At 38.4% G+C, this 21,728-nt stretch overlaps 1 protein-coding gene across 2 annotated transcripts in view; it reads right to left on the bottom strand.

Annotated features, from left to right (window-relative positions):
* Window positions 1–21,728, bottom strand: part of LOC106871052 (zinc finger ZZ-type and EF-hand domain-containing protein 1) — a 90,467-nt gene that overhangs the window by 33,413 nt on the left and 35,326 nt on the right. For both annotated transcript variants that reach the window (XM_089363472.1, XM_089363474.1), the window contains exons 29-47: window positions 21,245–21,315; window positions 19,486–19,602; window positions 18,357–18,579; window positions 17,099–17,166; window positions 15,895–15,951; window positions 15,535–15,663; window positions 14,578–14,682; window positions 13,667–13,734; window positions 12,128–12,290; window positions 11,112–11,223; window positions 9,897–10,030; window positions 8,606–8,706; window positions 7,411–7,532; window positions 6,188–6,267; window positions 5,154–5,226; window positions 3,976–4,046; window positions 2,937–3,010; window positions 1,332–1,443; window positions 154–332 (exon numbers count right to left, since the gene is read on the bottom strand). In XM_089363472.1, coding sequence (XP_089219598.1) covers window positions 154–332; window positions 1,332–1,443; window positions 2,937–3,010; window positions 3,976–4,046; window positions 5,154–5,226; window positions 6,188–6,267; window positions 7,411–7,532; window positions 8,606–8,706; window positions 9,897–10,030; window positions 11,112–11,223; window positions 12,128–12,290; window positions 13,667–13,734; window positions 14,578–14,682; window positions 15,535–15,663; window positions 15,895–15,951; window positions 17,099–17,166; window positions 18,357–18,579; window positions 19,486–19,602; window positions 21,245–21,315 — 2,059 coding nt within the window. The remainder of the gene's footprint in view (window positions 1–153; window positions 333–1,331; window positions 1,444–2,936; window positions 3,011–3,975; window positions 4,047–5,153; window positions 5,227–6,187; window positions 6,268–7,410; window positions 7,533–8,605; window positions 8,707–9,896; window positions 10,031–11,111; window positions 11,224–12,127; window positions 12,291–13,666; window positions 13,735–14,577; window positions 14,683–15,534; window positions 15,664–15,894; window positions 15,952–17,098; window positions 17,167–18,356; window positions 18,580–19,485; window positions 19,603–21,244; window positions 21,316–21,728) is intronic.

The raw sequence follows: 21,728 nt of genomic DNA, 5'->3' as shown, positions 1-21,728 counted from the left end.
TTCTTTACGATTCCTTACAATTTCTTTATCATCATCATCATCATTATATGCATGAATTAAAAGAATCAGTATCTAACTAAGTCACTTCACATTCCTTATTCTGTAGAATACGGAATGTGTGTGTGTGTGTGTGTTTTAAAATTCAACACTCACCGTGATAGTTTCTGCTTCTTGCAGACGTAGAAAGCCTCCAACAGCTTCTCAACAAGTTTGTAGAAAGCGTCTCGGATCTTGTTTTCAAGTTCTAAACCACAGCCGTCCAGTGCTTGACAACAATGCAGCGAAGTCGTCTGATGAGACAGCAACTCTTGCAGGAACACAATTATTGGAATCTTCCAGAAAAAGAATATCAAGAAATAAAAAAACAAAATTTATTGAATTTATTTGATTTATTTATTATTTTTTTTTAAATCCGAAGCCGAATCACAACGACATGACAAAAGCAAAGGAAAGGTTTATATACAAAGTCTTCATTCTCAGACAACATGACGAATGAAGCTATAAACATCAGTGGTTCTCAGCAACAATACACACATCATGGAAAAAAACTACAACAACAACAACAGCAAGAAGATGAAATGAGTGAGTACTTATGCAGATACTTATCATAATCATTATTTAACATCCATTTGTCCATGCTGGCATGGATTGGACAGCTTAGCAGGAGCTGGTCAACCAGAGAGATGCACGAGGCTTTGTCTGTTTTACACACTATACAGAGTGTACTGGGTGCTTTTTATGTGACACCAGCACAGGTGCTGCTAAGATAGTTCAAGCACATCATCATCGTTTAACGTCCGCTTTCCATGCTAGCATGGGTTGGACGATTTGATTGAGGACTGGTGAAACCGGATGGCAACACCAGGCTCCAATCTAATTTGGCAGAGTTTCTACAGCTGGATGCCCTTCCTAACGCCAACCACTCAGAGAGTGTAGTGAGTGCTTTTACGTGTCACCCGCACGAAAACGGCCACGCTCGAAATGGTGTCTTTTATGTGCCACCCGCACAAGAGCCAGTCCAGGGGCACTGGGTGCTCTTAATGTGGCACTGGCACAGGTGCTGTGGCGCTGGTATGGGTCCTTCTTACATGGCACCAGCATGGGTGTTAAAAAGCAGCCAAATTTCCCTCAAATCACACACACCTCATGTGAAAAAGGAAAGACAAATTGTATAATGCAGTCCCTGATATGCCAAATGAAGTGACAGTCACTGCTGAGAGCATTTTAATCAAAAGTCTGCTTAATCAGGATCAACCTGTGACTAAACAACATAACAACATAACAACAATAACAACAACAGGCAGGCAGGTGTATATATGTCATTATCTCACCTGTAGAATATCACCTTGGTCGCTCATCTTCGTAATAAATTCACAGATAAAGTTGTAGATATCCCCCAATACTTGGGCATATTCCGACCGTTCCTTCAACATTTTCTTCACCCTAATTACAAAAGAATGGAGCAGAAACAGAATTCCGTTATTTTCATTGACAGAAGCAACAGTAACAGTCATTCGTGGTTGGCCACAGATGGCTGACTCTTCTCACTGGCAATGTCATTAATTTTATATTCTAGCAGATAATACCAAAATTAAATTTTCAAAAAAAAGAAATAATTTTAAACACAATTATATACACCCACACAGTTATTTACACTCATAGACAGGCTATATGCATTTATACATGCAGTTATATATATACACATACGAAGTTATAGAGAACATATATGCAGTGATTTTCACTTAGATACAGCTATATACATTTGATAACCCATCAAGCTGAGCAAAATCGCAGTCGTGGCAGATACTAGTGTCATGCAGATCGGCATCTGTGCCAGTGGCACATAAACACACTTCGGTGCCATGCAAATGGCACCTGTGCTGGGGAGAATCATTCTTAGATGGAGTCACTGCTATAACCGATTATAGCAGTGACTCCATCTAAGAATATCTGAAGAAGGAATTTTATTCCGAAATATCATCAGACTATAGATAACTAAATTACAACAGGTATATAGTCCATATATACCTGTATATATATATATATATATATATATATATATACCATATATACCTTGTATTATAGTGCATTGTTGTACCATTCAAAACTTTCTATTCTTTACAAACAATACACAATGCTTCAAGTGAACTACAATACTCTCCCATATCTAGTTTCTTCAGGTTTTCCATCATAATAGATACATCCAAACACCGTTATATAGACATTTATACATACAGTTATATATGCAGTTGCTTACAGTCAAAGTCCCAGTTATCTGCATTCGTATATGCAGTTATGTACATCCCTACATACAGTTATATAAATTCATGCAGAATTATTTACACACACGGACACATAGTTATATACACCAGTTGTTATATACACACATACATCAATACTGACAATATCATTTCTAACATCACCTCCAATCCCCATCACAATATAGGATCAGTGTTTGATTTAAAATGGAGGGCAAGTTTAGAGAGAATTTTACCAGGAATGTGGCTCTCCAAGATCCAGTCTTTGGAATCACTTAAAGAACCATATTCCTAGCAGCGTTAATTTATAGAGTTGAGGGAAGACTTGGTCCTTGCATTTCATGCCTTGCGTGGAAAACAGAAAGAAGACCAGATGACAACAACAATAATGATGATGATGGTGACGATGGTGATGATGATGATGACAATGATGATGATGATGATGATGATGATGATGATGATGATGATGGTGACAATGATGATGATGATGGTGCTGATCATGATGATGATGGTGATGAGGAAGACAATGACAACAGTGATGACAACAATGACAGTGATGGTGATGACAATAATGACGATGACAATGATGAAGTGTGACGGCAGTGATGGTTGTGATGGATGATCATGGTTGATGATTATGATGATCATCTGGACCGCGATGGCAGTAAGCTTACTCACTTGTCTATTGACCATTTATCATTTTCGATAAATTCCATGACCAACTTGAATGATTCATCAGAACTGGACATATTCTGTAGGAAACAAAAAAATGAAAAATGTGTGTTTAGAAATAATACATGGACGCATAAACAAACAGAAATAGAGTAATCCTTCACCATATCGCGGTTCACCTATCGTGGTTTATTATTTAAGCTTACATCGATTCCTCCGTGGTGTTGTTTTGCATTTATGATAAAATAAATATATACAAATTATAAAAATAATTTTAAAACATATACATTACAGTACTGTTTCTATTTCACAGATTTGCACTTATTGGAAGGGGTTTTGGAACATAACACCTGCAATAGCAGAGGGATTACTGTACACACACACATACACACACACACAGAGGCAAATACCTAGATGAATGAGTAAATGGATATATACAAAAATAAACAAATGTATAGAAATTTTTGTACCTATAAAAATAAAGGCAATTGCTCTCAAATGTTTCACATTTGATTGATCTCTCATCAGAAGACAAAAGCTCTCACTAAATTCTAGTTTGAGTTTCATTTGAATAGCCATTTGTGGGCAAAAGAATCGAGAAGAACTTGTCCTTTGATGAGTGGTCAAAGAACCATAAAATATTTCTGTGTTTGGGAGTACCATTCAACATCACATGATGGGTGTGAATTAGCATCGTCACCATTATACAAGTGATGTTGTTCATTTCCAGAGGAACAGAAATAAGTGTCTGGCAGTAGGAGAGATACATGGCTACCTCAGTTAGAGAGAGAGAGAAAGGGAGAGGAAGGAGACAAGGTGGTGAAGATGTCACAAGGCATGCATTCAGGTTACAGGGTGGTGCATTTAGTGAAGTGGACCAGGGATTGGACAGAGTGAGTGGGTGGGTAAGTCCCACGAGATTACGAAAGAAGAGTGGGAAATGGTGGAGGAGGAGGGGGGATGTAGTGCGTGGGCACAGGTAAGGGAAGCAGAGGCGAGGATGATATGTTGTAGAGAAGCGATGAAACAAAATAGAAATACTTACCCCCTTCAGTTGGTACTTATTGAGGCCAGTGAACTTCAATAAAAACAGGGCTTTTTCTTGGCAGGCTTGAACTGTAGATAAAAATAAAACCCCACAAAGGTAGATAAGGCTGTGATATATATATATATATATATATATATATATATATATATATATATATATATATATATATATAAGTCAGTAAATAGTGGGGTTGTGTTAACCGCACATCATCATCATCATCATCATCATCGTTTAACGTCCGCTTTCCATGCTAGCATGGGTTGGACGATTTGACTGAGGACTGGTGAAACCGGATGGCAACACCAGGCTCCAGTCTAATTTGGCAGAGTTTCTACAGCTGGATGCCCTTCCTAACGCCAACCACTCAGAGAGTGTAGTGGGTGCTTTTACGTGTCACCCGCACGAAAACGGCCACTCTCGAAATGGTGTCTTTTATGTGCCACCCGCACAAGCCAGTCCAGGGGCACTGGCAACGATCTCGCTCGAAAATCCTACGGGAGCCAGTCAGGCGGTACTGGCAACGGCCACGCTCAAAATGGTGCATCTCATGTGCCACCCGCACAAGAACCAGTCCAGGGGCACTGGCAACGATCTTACTTGGCTTGCCGGGTCTTCTCACGCACAGCACATTTCCAAAGGTCTCGGTCAGTAGTCATCGCCTCGGTGAGGCCCAATACGTGGAGAAATAATAGGAAAATGAAAAAAAGCCAGAATGCTGAACTGGAAGCATAATTTAATAAAGATTTTTTCTAACCGGTTTTCATTGCGAAGAAGCAAATTATCAAGAAGAAGGAGAATGAAAATGTTTTTTTACAATGAAGTATTATTGTTTTATATATTATTTTCTTCATTTTGTACTTCTTTGTAAAAAAACATTTTCATTCTCCTTCTTCTTGATAATTTGCTTCTTCGCAATGAAAACCGGTGAGAAAAAATCTTTATTAAATTAAGCTTCCAGTTCAGCATTCTGGCTTTTTTTCATTTTCCTATATATATATATATATATATATATATATATATACGGGTGCTATCAAAAAGCTCCCAGACTAGATATGCTTAATAAGAAATAACTTATTTACCTAAATTTTCACATCATCTCCCTTCGAAATAGTCACCTTGTGCCAGCAATACACAATGCATATTTAAATGTATAACAAACAAAACAATATATTTACCAGGGTTTTGAACACCTGCTGAAGACCATGGGGCTTTGTCAGCTTCAACAGCTATCTTCTGTCTTTCACTCATCTTTTAATAAAGCAAAAATAATAATCATGAATACAATGAATACAGGTAAACATATGGAAGGAAGGAACAAACAAACAGACAAATGTACGTACGTACATATATATAATATATGTACGTACGTACATATATATAATATATGTACGTACGTACATATATATAATATCTGTATACATCAACAGCATCATCATCATCATCAACGTCCACTTTTCCATGTCTGCATGACTGAATGAAGGTGACACTTGTTTACAAAAATACCACACTGTCAAGACAAGGGGGTCACATGCACACACATGATGGATTTCTTTCAGTTTCCATTTACCAAACCTATGCACAAGGCTTTGGTCAGCCTTGGGCTATAACAGAAGACATTCAAGGTGGCATGCATGTGTGTGTGTGTGTGTGTGTGTGTGTGCGAGAGAGAGAGAGAGAGAGAGAGAGAGAGAGAGAGCATGTGTATTTGTGTCTCCTTGTCTTGATATCCTTTTCTACTCTAGGCACAAGGGGCCAGAAATTCTGGGGGAGGCAGGGGCCAGTCGGTTAGATCGACCCCATTACGCAACTGGTACTTAATTTATCGACCCCGAAAGGATGAAAGGCAAAGTTGACCTCAATGGAATTTGAACTCAGAACATAAAAACAGATGAAATACCACTAAGCATTTGGCTCATCATGCAAACAATTCTGCCAGTTTTACTGCCTTATGTATAATGTATATTTGACAAATTTTGCCACAAGGCCAACCATTTCGAGAGAAGGAGTAAGTCAATTACATCGACCTCAATGTTTAACTGGTACTTATTTCATCGACCCCCCAAAAGAGATGAAAGGCAAAGTCAACCTCGGTAGGATTTGAATTCAGAATGTGAAGACAGACGAAGTGCTGCTAAGTATTTTGCTCAACGTACTAACGATTCTGCTAGTTTTCCGCCTTACGCATATGTACTAATAACAATGTACTTACCAACTTCTTCCGTTTAGACTCTGCCAGATTGTAAGCAGCATAGATCTTATCTGAGATCTCAATAACGCCCTCCTTCTCACCTGCAACAGAAATTTCAAAGAAAGTGATAGACATGTTGTCTTCTCTTTTACTGTTATTTAGAAAAGGGTCAATTCTGACGATCAAGCAGACATATCCTAGTAGACATTCCATTTGTGACGAATCCATCTGTTTTCAAACATAGAGATACATTAATTCTGAGTTTAATAAAAAAAAAAATTTTTTAATTTTAAAAAAATAAAGAAAGAAAAAAGAAAAGAAAAAGAAAAGAAAACATGGTGGCCTGGTTGGAATGTGATTGGACAACACATGATCTTGACCTAAATATCTCTCTTCATGTCTCAGGCCTACAGGTGTTGGCAATCATGGGACTCCATGCTATAATCTGAAGATTCATGACTTTTTGTGCCAATTTATTTACAGTTTACTCTGCTAGTTTCCTGTACTCCCTTGCTTCCCCTTCAGATACAGAGCCCTATTCAACCCTTAAGTAAGGGGATTGATTTAAGGGACAGCAAGGCTTGTCCACATACTGGTGGGGCTTGTGTGGCAAGTCTAGAAGCCAAGCTTCCTAAAAGCTCTGATTGCCTTAACCATAGAATAAATTTTGTTATTTAGTTCATAACTAAAACCCTAGACAGGTACTATTACTCCAGGCCAGAGCAGACCTAGAAGTAACTCTAAGAATGGGTGCTGAAAAGCTCCTGGCTTTGGGCAAAGGAAAATCAATTAATTATGTTAATTATGATTTTATTCAACATATTCCCCTCTCAGATTCACACACTTATTGCAGCAGTCCTTCAGTTTTTCTAAGCCCTGTAAAAGAACTCAGAAGGTTGGGCCTCCAATCAGGCTTTCGTGATACTCTGAAGACCAGGAAATTTTCAGTACCCCCACCCCTGTACTCCCCAAAACGCCTGAACTCCCAAGCTGGAGCTTCTGCACTAGCTGCAGTGTAGTAGTGCCTTGTCTGGGACATGACATAAAAAAACAACAACGAACATGTTGGATAATATAGCCCTAGGTACACCACTATGCCTGCAAAAACCTGAGATAGCTAGAGCTGGAATGCTTTTGATTATGGATCTGCTATGCTGGGGCCAACTTAGGTCTAAACAATAACAGTAATCATCATTGTATTCATTTACAGTCAATGAGAAACAGATATTTGGAATAACACTTACTGAAATTCTCCAGTTCTTCCCTCAAATCTTGATGGTGCCAGAGCAATGCAGAAAAGACAGCAGTAATAGTTTGGTCAAACTCACTGCCTCCAATCTGTTGGGGTTTGCAATGTTCTCGACAGCTGTTTAGGAGAGAAATGAAATAGGATTTCCAATGTTAGAAATTATAAGTATCAATATGAGTCCAAGGGGAAAATGAAAAATTGGACTCACTGATAAGATTTGAACCGTGCATTTATTATTTACTGGTTGATCGTGTTCATCATCGTCATCATCAACCTTAGACATTATAGACATTACTGTCTCAAGGCTTAGGCCTCATAAGGCCAGTTACCTGGTTGTGAAATTGATAAGGTAACTGGTAATATCATTTAAGACAGACAGGTGCCCTATCCAGGTGGAAGATATATCTTAACCAAATCTTAAAAATTATTTGAGGTTGTAAAGACATTTTTCTTTAACCTTTTTTTGGTACCAACCCCAAACCACCCTTGGTTCTGTGATACAAACTCCCTGTTTTAATGTGTTCTAAATTTAAACTCCCCATCAAAATTTCATGTTAATTTATGTTCCAAACACCAGCTTAACCCTTCAGCATTTAAACCAGATATATACAGACCAGATATTCTATCTGTTTATAGTTCAAACCTCTCACACCCAAGCTACAGTGTCGTTTTAAAAATAAGCAATTACACCATTAAAATCTCAAAGCTATGAGATAATGCATGATTAATTCAAAACAATTTGAATAAATAAGCAATACATTTGACAGAGTAATCTGAATGTTAAAGGATTAATAAGGACAAAATTATTTTTCTACAGTTTTCACCCATCCATTAATTTTTGCTGGCCCCTATTCCCAAGAGAGTTGTAGGGGTTAGAATCCTCAGGCACCTCTTCCAAGGGTCTAATCAGATGTAGAACATCAGCATCAATGAATTCCATCTGAGCCATATAAGCACGGACAAGTAGATGCTAAATGATAATGATGATGATGATGATGGTAGTGTTTACATGGTGATAAATACAGAACAACATCCAGGAATTAAAAATATGCAGAACATACAGTAAAGATATCACAACTAGGTACCACCACCCATCCACTCACCTACACACACATATTACAGGGTATTTTCAATACCACAGAATAATACAAAAATGTAGTCCTCACTGCTGTCAGAAGTGGAATACATACCGTTTTAACAATATCTGTCCAAGTCCAGGTTGGTCTGCCCAATTCCAGGCTGAATTCATGTTATTTATTAGATGGAGCACATCTGGATTGGAATCGGTTGACTGGAAATGTTTACAGAGAAAAAAAAGGATTAATTCTTTTATAAATCTGAAGAGTCTGTAAAGAAAACACACACACACACACACACACACACACACACACACACACATTAATATGGGGGGGGGGGGGGGGGGCAAGGTAGAAAATGCTGAAATAAATTTATAAAAAAACATTTCAGTGTCGGTTTCAGTCATGGAGACCTCTTCAACTGTAAGCATGGGGGACAATTAAATTTTGGAAAAATTAATTGAAAACTTTTTAAAAAGAATATTTGTATAGTATTCAAATACAAGGGGCATTTTCCTTACAATAAGAAAACTTAAAGACGAAAAACACTAATATTTATAATAGTGTTTTTTGCTTTTTTCTAAAAATCATTTTTACTTGTTTTAGTCATTGGACTGCAGCCATGCTGGGGCACTGCCTTGAAGGGTTTTAGTTGAACAAATCAATCCCAGTACTTCTATTAAGCTTGGTATTTACCCTATCAGACTCTTGCTGAACCACTATAGCATGGGGGTATAAAGAAACCAACACAGGTTGCCAAGCACTAGCACAAACACAACAGATGCATATATATACAATATGAGCTTCTTTTAGTTTCCACCAACCAAATTCACTCACAAGGTTTTAGCTGGCTCAAGGCTATGGTTGAAGACACTTGCCCAAAGTGCTATGCAGTGGTGCTGAACCCAAAACCATGTGGTTGGGAAATAAACTTCTGACCACACAGCCACAAATATATTTAAAAAATTTTTCTAGACTAAGAATATATTTCATATTTTTATATAAACCATACATAACTAAACACTACAAAGTAATATTTCAAACAACAAAACAATCTACATATATATATGTATATATATATATATATATATATATATATATATATATACATATACATATATACATATACAATTTTAAAATAGGATAAAATCTTTATAAGAATTTATCAAGTGGTTAGCATGAAAAAACCTCATAAGAGAAAAATTTATTAATTATTCCCTTTAAATATATATATATATTAAGAGCATTACTATACATAAATGCCTCATGCTAGGAGGGACAATATGTTTATTAAGGTAGTTTTGACTTTAAGAGTTCCTCCTAGTGTGAGGCATTTATGTAGAGTAATGCCCTTAATATAAATATATATACATATATAAACATATCAATGTAATAACCATCTTACATAGTTGCCAGAGAGCGATCTTTGGATGATAGGTGTCACGTAACCTCCACGAAATATCGTTGTCCACAGAGCACTGTCACACAGATCTTCTGAGGTTTCATCAAACAACAAAATTATTGGGGTTTTACCAGTCACTGTAAAAAGAATTACATATATATATATATATATATATATATAGCCAAATCAAATGATTTAGATCAAATAACAAAATAAGAGGATGTACATATAGAATGTATTAGCTCAATGCTCAGTAAAGGTAGAAAAAAAAGAATGGGTTTTTTAATGTCTCAAGCAAAGCTCTTCATCAGAAACAGGAGAAATGAAAAGTCCAGAGAAGGGAAAAGTCCATGAAAAGCAAGTACATGGTTACGTGGCTGAAGTGACCAACCACATATACTTAATTGCTTTGTGTATTTTCCGGTGGGCTGCTATTGGCATGGTAGAGTATAAACTCTCTCAAAACGCACTCCAACACACTAATAGCTTGTTGTTGGCACTCCGTCGCTTACGACATCGAGGGTTCCAGTTGATCCGATCAACGGAACAGCCTGCTTGTGAAATTAACGTGCAAGTGGCTGAGCACTCCACAGACACGTGTACCCTTAACGTAGTTCTCGGGGATATTCAGTGTGACACAGTGTGACAAGGCTGGCCCCTTTGAATTACAGGTACAACAGAAACAGGAAGTAAGAGTGAGAGAAAGTTGTGGTGAAAGAGTACAGCAGGGTTCGCCACCATCCCCTGCTGGAGCCTCAAGGAGCTTTAGGTGTTTTCGCTCAACAAACACTCACAACGCCCGGTCTGGGAATCGAAACCGCGATCCTATGACGACGAGTCTACTGCTCTAACCACTGGGCCATTGCGCCTCCACAACACTAATAGCAACCCACCAGCAAATTACACAAAGCATATACGTTAAGTATATGTGGTAAATGGTATTTATTATACTAGAGCTGCTTTTATTTCATATTTAAATAAATATATATATATATATCAGAAAAGTAATTTTTTTGCTTACATCAAACATATTCCAGCAAAACAAATTCATAAACATAACAAACATATTCCTTATGCTTAAAAAAGCTGCAAAAGATCAATAAATAATTTTTTTTGTACATATTGATGATTTAGATGTTATAAGATTAACAACAGTGTGTACAGACATGGCAAACTTCAAAAAGAAATTGTGGTGAGATTAACTGTGCTGAGTCTTACCTGGGTTCGCTGACATAGTTGACCCACACAATTGGCCTAAAAACTTGGTCAGCAAGAGCAGCATATCATAGGGCCATGTTAGAATGGTATCAGCACTTCCACGAGCGGTCACCTGACACAGAAACATAAGACACATTTGTTATATATATATATATGTATGTATGTATGTGTGTGTGTGTGTGTGTGTGTGTGTGTGTGAAGGCGCATGGCTTAATGGTTAGGGCATTCAGCTCCTGATCATAAGGTTGGGAGTTCAATACCCAGTGCCACATTGTGTCCTTGAGCAAGACACTTTATTCCACGTTGCTCCAGTCCACTCGGCTAGCAAAAATGAGTAGTACCTGTATTTCAAAGGGCCAGCTTTGTCACATTCTGTGTCACACTGAATCTCCTTGAGGAGTACATAAAGGGTATGTATGACTGTGGAGTACTCAGCCACTTGCACATTAATTTCACAAGCAGGCTGTTCCATTTGTCAGATCAACTGGAACACTCATCATTGAAACTGACAGAGTGCCAGTCATATATGTATGTCTCGCACCCATGCCAATGTCGTCTCCTTCATTGGACACGAAACTCGGCTTGCGAAGACCTGTTGGGGCAAGTGAAAGCGAAATCGTGATGGCACCTGTGCCCAGCATCGCCTTCCTGGCACTTGTAAGGACATTCGAGCGAGATCGTTGCCAGTGCCGCTAGAGTGGTTCCTGTGCAGGTGGCACGTAAAATACACCATTTTGAGCGTGGCCGTTGCCAGTACCGCCAGACTGGCCCTCGTGCCGGTGGCATGTATAAAGCACCCACTACACTCTCAGAGTGGTTAGCGTTAGGAAGGGCATCCAGCTGTAGAAACTCTGCCAGATCAGATTGGAGTCTGGTGTAGCCATCTGGTTCGCCAGTCCCCCAGTCAAATCGTCCAACCCATGCTAGCATGGAAAGCAGACGTTAAATGATGATGATGATGATGATGATGATGATGAAGAAGACTCAGGTAAATAAGTTAATGAATTCCAACTCACTCGAAACTTGTATTCCCAGTCTGTTTTACCAGTTTCCGATTTGAAGTTGAAATACAGTGATGATCCATCGAAGGTGAACGTATTCGGCCAGTCTGCCATACCTACTTTGTGGTGGAAACGGAAAGATTTACCTGCACTGTCCTTGAACTGAAGATAGTCAAATCTGTAACGAGGGGAAAGATAAAAAAAAATATATCAGACCAAGCTGCAGCACAAGGTTTTCACCAAAACCATCTGGATAGTTAGTTCAAACAGTACATGTGAAAAACTGGTGCCATGTAAAAAGCACCCAGTAGACTCTGTAAAGTGGTTGGCATTAGGAAGGGCATCTGTCAAACCATCCAACCTATGCCAGCACAGAAAATGCACATCAAATGTTGATGATGATGATGATTCAAAGCATCAGCCTTGAGCTGTTGCCTTTTTTAACCCTTTAGTATTCAAACAGGCCAAAATATTCTAACTGTTTTATGCCCAAATTGGCCAAATCTAGGTCCTCACACCAACTCTACAATATCATTCTAAACATTAATAGTTACCTCATGAAAATCTCAAGATAATGCAAGATTAATTCAAAACAGGTGAATAAATAAGCGTTACTTTCGACAGAATAATGTGAACGCTAAAGGGTTAAATACAACAAACTGATTCTAGGGTACCTTTGGCAGAGTTCTTTCTGACGCAGTCATGTCAAGTCAGATCAAAAATGGTCTGCAACTGATAATCATGGAAACCAGTATAATTCGTTTCATGGTCAGCCCATCGATGACTAAAACGCTAGTGAAGTTGCTTTACTAGTGAGGCTGCCTGCAGGACTAAGGACTTAAAGTAACACTTACAACTGAAAGTAACTGGAAGAGAATACATCATCATCATCATTTAATATCTGCTTTCCATGCTGGTATGGGTTGGACGGTTTGACTGGGAACTGGTAAGCCAGAGAACTGCACCAGGTTTCAGTCTGATTTGGCATGGTTTCTATGGCTGGATGCCATTCCTAATGCCAACCACTTTACAGAGTGTACTGGGTGCTTTTTACATGGCACTGGTAATGGCCTTCTCAAGCACAGCATATCATCAAAGGTCTTGGTCACTTGTTGTCGCTTCCGTGAGTCCCAACATTTGAAGGTCATACTAAACCACCTCCTCCCTTGCCTCCGTGAGGCCCATTACAAATACAATATCTTCAATGGGCTTCCATACAATTTCTGTCTGTCCAATGTGATTAAGTGCTAACAAGAGTTATGAGAGAAGTCTCTTGCCTGAGATGCGATGCAGTGGGATTGAACCCAGGACGTCAGAATTACATGAAAGTTTTAACCACTCAGTTTTACCTGCATTCTGTGTGTATATATGTGTGTTTGCACACACATCTGTGTGAAAGTGAATGGGTGTGTTTGCATGGCTATGTGGACATGTGCACATAAGTGTGTGAGCGAGCGTGTGCATGTGTAGGTGTGCATGTGGATACATGCATGTGCACATGTGAATAAGTGTGTGTGCACATGTGTACATGTGTGTGTATGCATGCATGTATACCTGCTTTCAGTCTCACAGCAGCTGTCAAAGTTCACAACCATTTTGGAGGCTCCTGGACAAAGGAAAACCTGGAAAGAAAAAAAATAAAGAATTTTGTTTTCATTAAAACAAATTAGAGAGCAATCTCATTAAAACTCAATAAAAAAAGGCAAAGAAACATTAACAAATAAAACAAAAAAGAATTTCTTCAAAGTTAATGTCTTAGGGGGTCTCTCTAATGACTATGTCTCAAGATCAGATTCACAAGCTGAAGGTACATTGTAATGTGTTACATGTATCTCCTCCATAGCAAGACACCTGTGCTTGTCCTATCATAATTTACCTTTCCGACAGCTGACATAAATCCTCCTCTCCCTCTTAAATATTCCCCCCACCATTGAGTTGTGGAGATTTTTTCCTTGTTCTTTTTGTGTGTCTTGTATGTTGCTTGGCAACCTCACTAGTGCAACCTCACTAGTGCGGCCTATCAAACCATCCAGCCTATGGGAATATGGAAATCATCATCATCATCGTTTAATGTCTGCTTTCCATGCTAGCATGGGTTGGACGATTTTGACTGAGGACTGGTGAACCAGATCATAATTAATTGGTCCTCTTGCACCCCCTCATATATATATATATATATATATGGGAGAATGTACGAAAAAAAACAACAATAGACGAGGACAGGTGGTGTAAACAACAAAAGGATGTATTAGTATGACGCTCGGGAATACGGAAAGTCTTTAACGTTTCGAGCTACGCTCTTCAACAGAAAGAATATGGAGAAAACAAGGAGAAAAACACGGAGAAAAAAAATTGAATGGTGTTTGGTCAACGATCTATCATGGATCACATGTTTTTAAGATAGTGAATGCGTGTGTGTTAAATTTAAAAAAGAGAAAACATTAAAATAGAGAGACAACATTTACCTGAGATATCTGCTCTTTACTGTCATAACAACTAGGTGACTCCACTTGCCAGACCTTCAAGATGACATCATCTTTGTTCTCATTCACCCAAAAGTTGTGAGAAAGCTGAAGAGATTAAATATTGATAGTAACTATCATAGTAATTACATTATATATATATATTTAATTGTATCAAGGACTTATAATCCTTTAAGGGATGCTAGCAGCTTAGTTCTCCGTTTTCTACCAGTGTTTAGTGAAAACTAAATATATTAGTTTTGCATTGGTATATATAGGTATTTAAGATATTTGATTGAGAAAAAGAAGAAAGTGGAGAAATTGACATGCAGACATCAGTTTACTTGAAGATATTCAAATCCATAAAGGAATATAATACTGCTATTTAGCCCTAGGAAGCTGGACCACTTCCTGTCAGCCTTGACACATTTCCTGTGTCCTTATGTTTGCGAGGGGGAAACAAACTCATGGCCGACAGGAAGCGGTCCAGCTTCCTAGGGCTAAATAGCAGTAGTATATTCCCTTATTGGGACTGTCACTTTAAGTTGGCAGTATACAACTACTTTATCGCATCACTACTGCTTAAGTCTCTCTGAGAGATTTAGAAATGTATTATTTCTTTGATATATATATATATATATATATATATATATATATATGATTACATCCACACATCAACGTTTAATGTCCACTTTTCCATGCTAGCATGGGTCAGACAAAAATTTACTGAGGCAGGTTTTTTACAGCTGGATGCCTTTCCTGCTGGCTATAGAAGAAGATGTTTGATGTCATGCTGTGTGCACTCACCACTTATCCACCACTTGTATCATATATCATCATCATCATCATCATCATCATCGTCGTCATCATTGTTGTTTTCACATACACTTCTTCCAAATTAAATCACAGCACATTCAGTCCAACAATGCCATTTCTAAGAGATCAGAATTCACTACTTACGTCAGGGAAAAGCTCATGCAGTTCCAGAGACAATTGTCGGAGTTGAAGCAGAATCGGTTTGAAGTGCTGCAACAGTAAACAGCGTGACTCTGGGTCCAGTACCTCGATGGTGGAACTCAGCAAAATCAACTGGAAACAGAACAGACAGTCAATGAAATATATAACTAAAGAGCAAGGAGAAATATAAAGAAGGCTCTATAATCTCGTGTTATAGGAACAATTCCCAAGAATGTCATCTTGGTGTAGTGTATCTATAAACAAGGCAACCTACCTCAGTTTATTTCTCTATTGCTTTCTTTCTTTCTCTCTCTCTCTCTCTCTCTCTCATATATATATATATATTATCAATTTAGTACTTACCAACTGTCGAAATGGTAACGAAGGGAATAGTTTATCCAGCTTTGGTAAGACTTCAATCTGTTTCAGAGGAAAAGAAAAAGAAATCACAATGTAAATTAAACAAATATTTGGTTTAGATTTAAATACACTAAATATATAGATGCAGTCGTGGCTGTCCGGTAAGAAGTTTGCCTCCCAACCACATGGTTCTGGGTTCAGTCCCACTGTGTGGCACCTTGTGCAAGTGTCTTTTACTATAGCCTCGGACCGACCAAAGCCTTGTGAGTGAATTTAGTAGATGGAAACTGAAAGAAGACAGTCGTATATATATATATATATATATATATATATATATACACACATGTATGTATGAATGAATGTATATATCTATCTGTGTCTTTGTTCCACTATCACCACTTGACAACCGGTGTTGGTGTGTTTACGTCCCCGTAACTTAGTGGTTCGTCAAAAGCGACCGATAGAATAAATACTAGGCTTTAAAAAAAAAAGTCCTGAGGTCAATTTGTTTAACTAAAAACTCTTCAAAGCAGTGCTGCAGCATGGCCACAGTCAACTGACTGAAACAAGTAGAAGAATAAAAAGAACTGGTTTCGAATTTTGGCACAAGGCCAGCAATTTCAGAGGAAGAGGTTAAGTCAATTACATCAACCCCTGTACACAACTGGTACATATTTTATCAACACTAAAACAATGACAGGCAAGGTCAACCTTGGTGAAATTTGAACCCAGGATGTAAAGACAGACAAAATACTGCTAAGCATTTTGCCCGGCATGCTAACGATTTTGCCAGTTTGTCGCCTTAAATACACTAAATATATTAAGGCTACATATGGTATCACAAGAGCAGTTTATAGAGAGTGGACAATTTGTAGAATGCTGATTATTTGTAGTGTTACTCACATAAAGCTTAGGTCAGTCTGGGGCTGTAGAAGACTTGCTCAAGGTGCCTCAGATAGGAACTGAACCCAAGACCACATTGTTGAGAAATAACTTTTTTAACCACACAGCCATGCCTGGACTTATAAATAGGGTAATTAGACAACATAGTCCTAGATACCACTAATAAGACAGGGTGGGCATGCCGGAATGCTCAGTCAGGTCTCACCTTGATTAAACCACAACAGCTCTACAAATACTTAAGGCTTACTTGCTAATTCAGAAAAAAAAATTGGAAATAATAACAATTGGACAGAATGAAACTCACCACATCCTCTTTTTTGGCCAGAAGGAACTGAAAGGCCTCTTCTACCTTTTGAGCAATTGATAAGGAAACTGGTAAAAAGAGAAAAAAAAAAAGAAATATAGATTTAATTATTCAATTATATAGCATTCATAAAACAAATTAGGTATGTTAATTTATTCAGCAACGATGAGATTATTAAAAAAAAAAAGGCAAACAAAAGAGCTTCTCAACATGGTCGCCAAACCTGCTAGAAATAGCAGCCAAGGTTCCTTCGAGCCAGACTCTAAAGTCTTAAACAAAAAATGAAGGATATAATGAATAATGTAGCCTTAGATACATTATACCTGAATAAAAAGATAGGAGGTCATGACCAGAACATCCTTAAACAATGGTTTCCTACATCTGGGCTGGCCTAAGGAGTTATTGAAATGGTTTGTGCTGGACTATTTATACATCACCATATGTAACCCTTTAGCATTCAGATTGCTTTGTTAAATAAAATGCTTATTTATTCACATAGTCTTTGAAGTAATCATGCATTATCTTGTAGCTTCAAGATTTCGATAATACGAATGCTTATTTTCAGAATGACATTGTAGCAAAGGTGTGAGAGGCCAGACCTCACTGGCTTTGAACATAAAACAAGTAGGGAATTTGGGTCAGATATGTTTGGTTTGAATGTTAAAGGGTTAAAAATAAGGTGAAGATGTGCACAAACACACATATATATACATACATACATACATACACATATGGTGATGAATTTATATGATGTCTTATTTCTTTATTGCCCACAATGGGCTAAACAAAGATGGGGGCAAACAAGGACAGACAATGGGGTTAAAACAATTACATCGACCCCAGTGCATAACTGGTACCTTATTTATCAACCGCGAAAAGATGAAAGGCAAAGTCGACCTCGGCAGAATTTGAACTCAGAATGTAAAGACAGACGAAATACCTATTTCTTTACTGCCCACAAGGGGCTACACACAGAGGGGACAAACAAGGACAGACAAACGGATTAAGTCAATTATATCGACCCCAGTGCGTAACTGGTACTTAATTTATCAACCCCGAAAGGATGAAAGGCAAAGTCGACCTCGGCGGAATTTGAACTCCGAAATACCGCTAAGCATTTCGCCCAGCGTGCTAACGATTCGGCCAGCTCGCCACCTTATGTCTGATGTTTATGTTAGTAAATCATGGTTCCGTTTACAACAATCACAATAACAGCCAAAAGAACAACAAAAACCACAATAAGTATAAGTTATCTTACATCTGAGGAAGATATGCTTTGCAATGGCCTTGCTGTTCTCGTCATTTGAATTCAAGTGTTGCCAACACCAGTAGGTGACAGTGGCCTGCAGCGAACTGAAGAGATTGTGGAGGGGCAGTAACTGGTCATTGGTGGAATTTCGGTTGACCACATCACAAAGGTCACGGTATATCACAGATATCAGATTCTCCAGTAAGGCTAATGTCTTCTGGCTGTCAAAATTCTGAAAGGTCAAGCAAGAAATACAGGAAATGTCAGTATTTCCTAGACAGATATTTTGAATTATAGCACCTACTTTAGGTATTATCTTGTGGTGGTGGTGGTGGTGGTGGCGGCGGCGGTGGTGGTGGTAGTGATAGTAGTAGTAGTAGTGGTAGTAGTAGTAGTAGTAGTGGTGGTAGTAGTAGTAGTAGTAGTAGTAGTGGTAATAGTAGTAGTAGTGGTAGTAGTAGTAGTAGTAGTAGTAGTAGTAGTAGTAGTAGTAGTAGTAGTAGTAGTAGTAGTGGTAGTAGTATGGAAGCATGCAAGGTAACAGTGTGTCACTGCTTCCACCATTTGTTGTTGATTCCCTGAGACTCCCGGTGGATGACACCTTTGCCCCACTCAAGTGGCAACCCTCCAACCATATGGTTTGCTTCCCAACCATATGGATCCGGGTTCAGTCCCACTGCATACCACCTTAGGCAAGTGTCTTTTACTATATAGCCTCAGGCCAACCAAAGCCTTGTGAGTGGATTGGGTAGATAGAAACTGAAAAAAGCTTATTGTATATGTATGTGTGTGTGTGTGTGTGTATGTGTGTGTGTGTGTGTGTGTGTGTGTGTATGTGTGTGTGTGTGTGTGTGTGTGTTTGTCCTCCCACCACTGCTTGATAATAGATGTTGGTGTGTTTACATCCCCATACCTTAGCAGTTTGGCAAAAGGGACCAACAGAATAAGTACCAGGCTTAACGAAAAAAATAAATAAGTACTGGGGTTAATTCACTCAACTAAAAATCCTTCGAGGTGGTACCCCAGTATGGCCACAGTCTAATGAGTGAAACAAGTAAAAGATGAAAACCAACAAACATAAATAAAACAAAGTAGAAAGAGAAAACAAACAATAACATGAAAACGAAGTTGTACCTACCTCAGCTTTGTCTAGGTTCCCACTGGGCAAATATAACAAACTCATTGGATCAGCTGTAGTGTAGAACTGACAGAGGGATTGAAAGACAAGTTGGACAGACGGCTTCTCAATTAATTTCTGCCAATAGAAAACGGAAACAATTTTAGATGCATGCAACCATCACTATCACTATTAATATTATTATCATCATAACCTTCAAATCATCGCTTTCATCATTGACAGAAATGACCTTATACTTGCATATGTATCTAGCCATCATCACTATAAACCTCCCCATATCCCCACCATCAGGGTTGTAGCTAGGGTGGGGAAAGCAGGGCACATGCCCTGGGTGCCACTTTGAGGCGGGTGTAATTTTAGCCAAGATCATTTTCTAATTAAGTCATTTCTATGCGAGTTTCTACTTTTTGGTTGGTGGGGGTGCAATTCTGATGCTTGCCCTGGGCAATTTACCCCAGCTACCCACCTGCCCACCATCATTATTATTATTATTATTATCATGAACATCATCCTCATCATCAGTATAAGAGAACTGACCTTATGAGGATCAGGCTTTCAATATTTACATAACAATTATTTTAGGAATGTTACTACACTCTCTGAGTGGTTGGCGTTAGGAAGGGCATCCAGCTGTAGAAACTCTGCCAAATTAGATTGGAGCCTGGTGTTGCCATCCAGTTTCACCAGTCCTCAGTCAAATCGTCCAACCCATGCTAGCATGGAAAGCGGACGTTAAACGATGATGATGATGATGATATAATGACTTTCTTAAAATAATCATTCTCCAACATACACTGCAAGAAAAATTTATCATCATAACCTTCAAATCGTCGCTTTCATCAATGACAGAAATTACCTTACATTTGAATGTATCTAGCCATCATCACTATAAACCTCTCCATATCTGCACCATCATTATTGTCTTCATCATCATCAGCTATCATCAGTATAATATAAATTACCTTTAGAGTACTAGGCTCTCAATATTTACACAATATATATTTCAGGAATGTTACATGCATGGCTCAGTGGTCAGAGCATCAGGCTCACAATCGTCAGGTAGTGAATTCGATTCCTGGACTGGACAGTGTGTTGTGTTCTTGGGCAAGTTACTTTATTTCACACTGCTCCAGTTCACTCAGCTGTAGAAATGAGTTGTGATGTCACTGGTGCCAAGCTGTATCAGTCTTTGCCTTTCCCTTGGACAACATCAGTGGCATGGAGAGGGGAGGCTGGTATGCATGGACGACTGCTGGTCTTTCATAAACAACCTTGCCCAAATTTATGCTTCAGAATGTAACTTCGTAGGTGCAATCCCATGGTCATTAATGACCAAAGAGGGTCATGAATGACCATGGAATTGCACCTTAAAATCACTCCCAAACATATACTCCAAGATAATTCATATTAAATATTGAGTGACATATGAATGATTTGATTGAGAGAATTTGAGTGGCTCCAAACACATCAAGGTTGAAAAGACCCAAACATGGTTGAAATCAAGATCTTTTAGATTTTGTTAGATGTACATGATGCCTCTAAGCATTATAACAAACACTGTTTTAGAACAACTATACAAATACTTCCCTATGCACACACATACACTATCAAATATATATATATACATATTTTAATCAAACACTGGTTCTGTTGCATGTAACAGATTTCTATGTGTGTGTCTGTGCAGACAGATAGATATATAGATAGAAACAGAAAGAATACATTATCGAGTTTTTGTTAAAAATATTCTACCACTGACCTCAACATCATCCATCAAATTGAGGAGTTTACTGCCACGGGATTCTTTGTCTGGGAAAAACACTGCAGCACCTTAAAAAGGGAATATGGAGAGTGAGTGAGAGTGTGAGGAAGGGAGGAAGAGAGGGTGAGTGAGTGAGTGAGTAAGTAATGGAGTGTGAGTGAAAGTGTAAGGGATTGTCAATAAGTGAATAAGGAAGATTGTGTGTGCATGTGTAAAGTAGATTGAATGAGTGTGAGTAAAGGAGTGAGTGAGAGTGTAACTGTAAAGGAGAGTGAGGGAGAGAGCGAAAAGGAGTGAGTGGAAACAAAATAGAAGGTAAGAGGAAATAACAGTTCACTTGGAAACTTTATTATTATTTATTAATAATAACTTCTAATCAAGTCACAAATCTTTAACCCCTTAGCATTTAAACCAGCCAGATGTTGAGGTCTACCTGTTTAATGTTCAAACTGGCCAGATCTAGCCTCTCACACCTACCCTA

This window comes from Octopus bimaculoides, chromosome 15, assembly GCF_046866305.1.
Source record: "Octopus bimaculoides isolate indiv1 chromosome 15, ASM4686630v1, whole genome shotgun sequence".
NCBI classification, from domain to species: Eukaryota; Metazoa; Mollusca; class Cephalopoda; order Octopoda; family Octopodidae; genus Octopus; species Octopus bimaculoides.
This window is presented reverse-complemented; position numbering and strand designations above follow the sequence as displayed.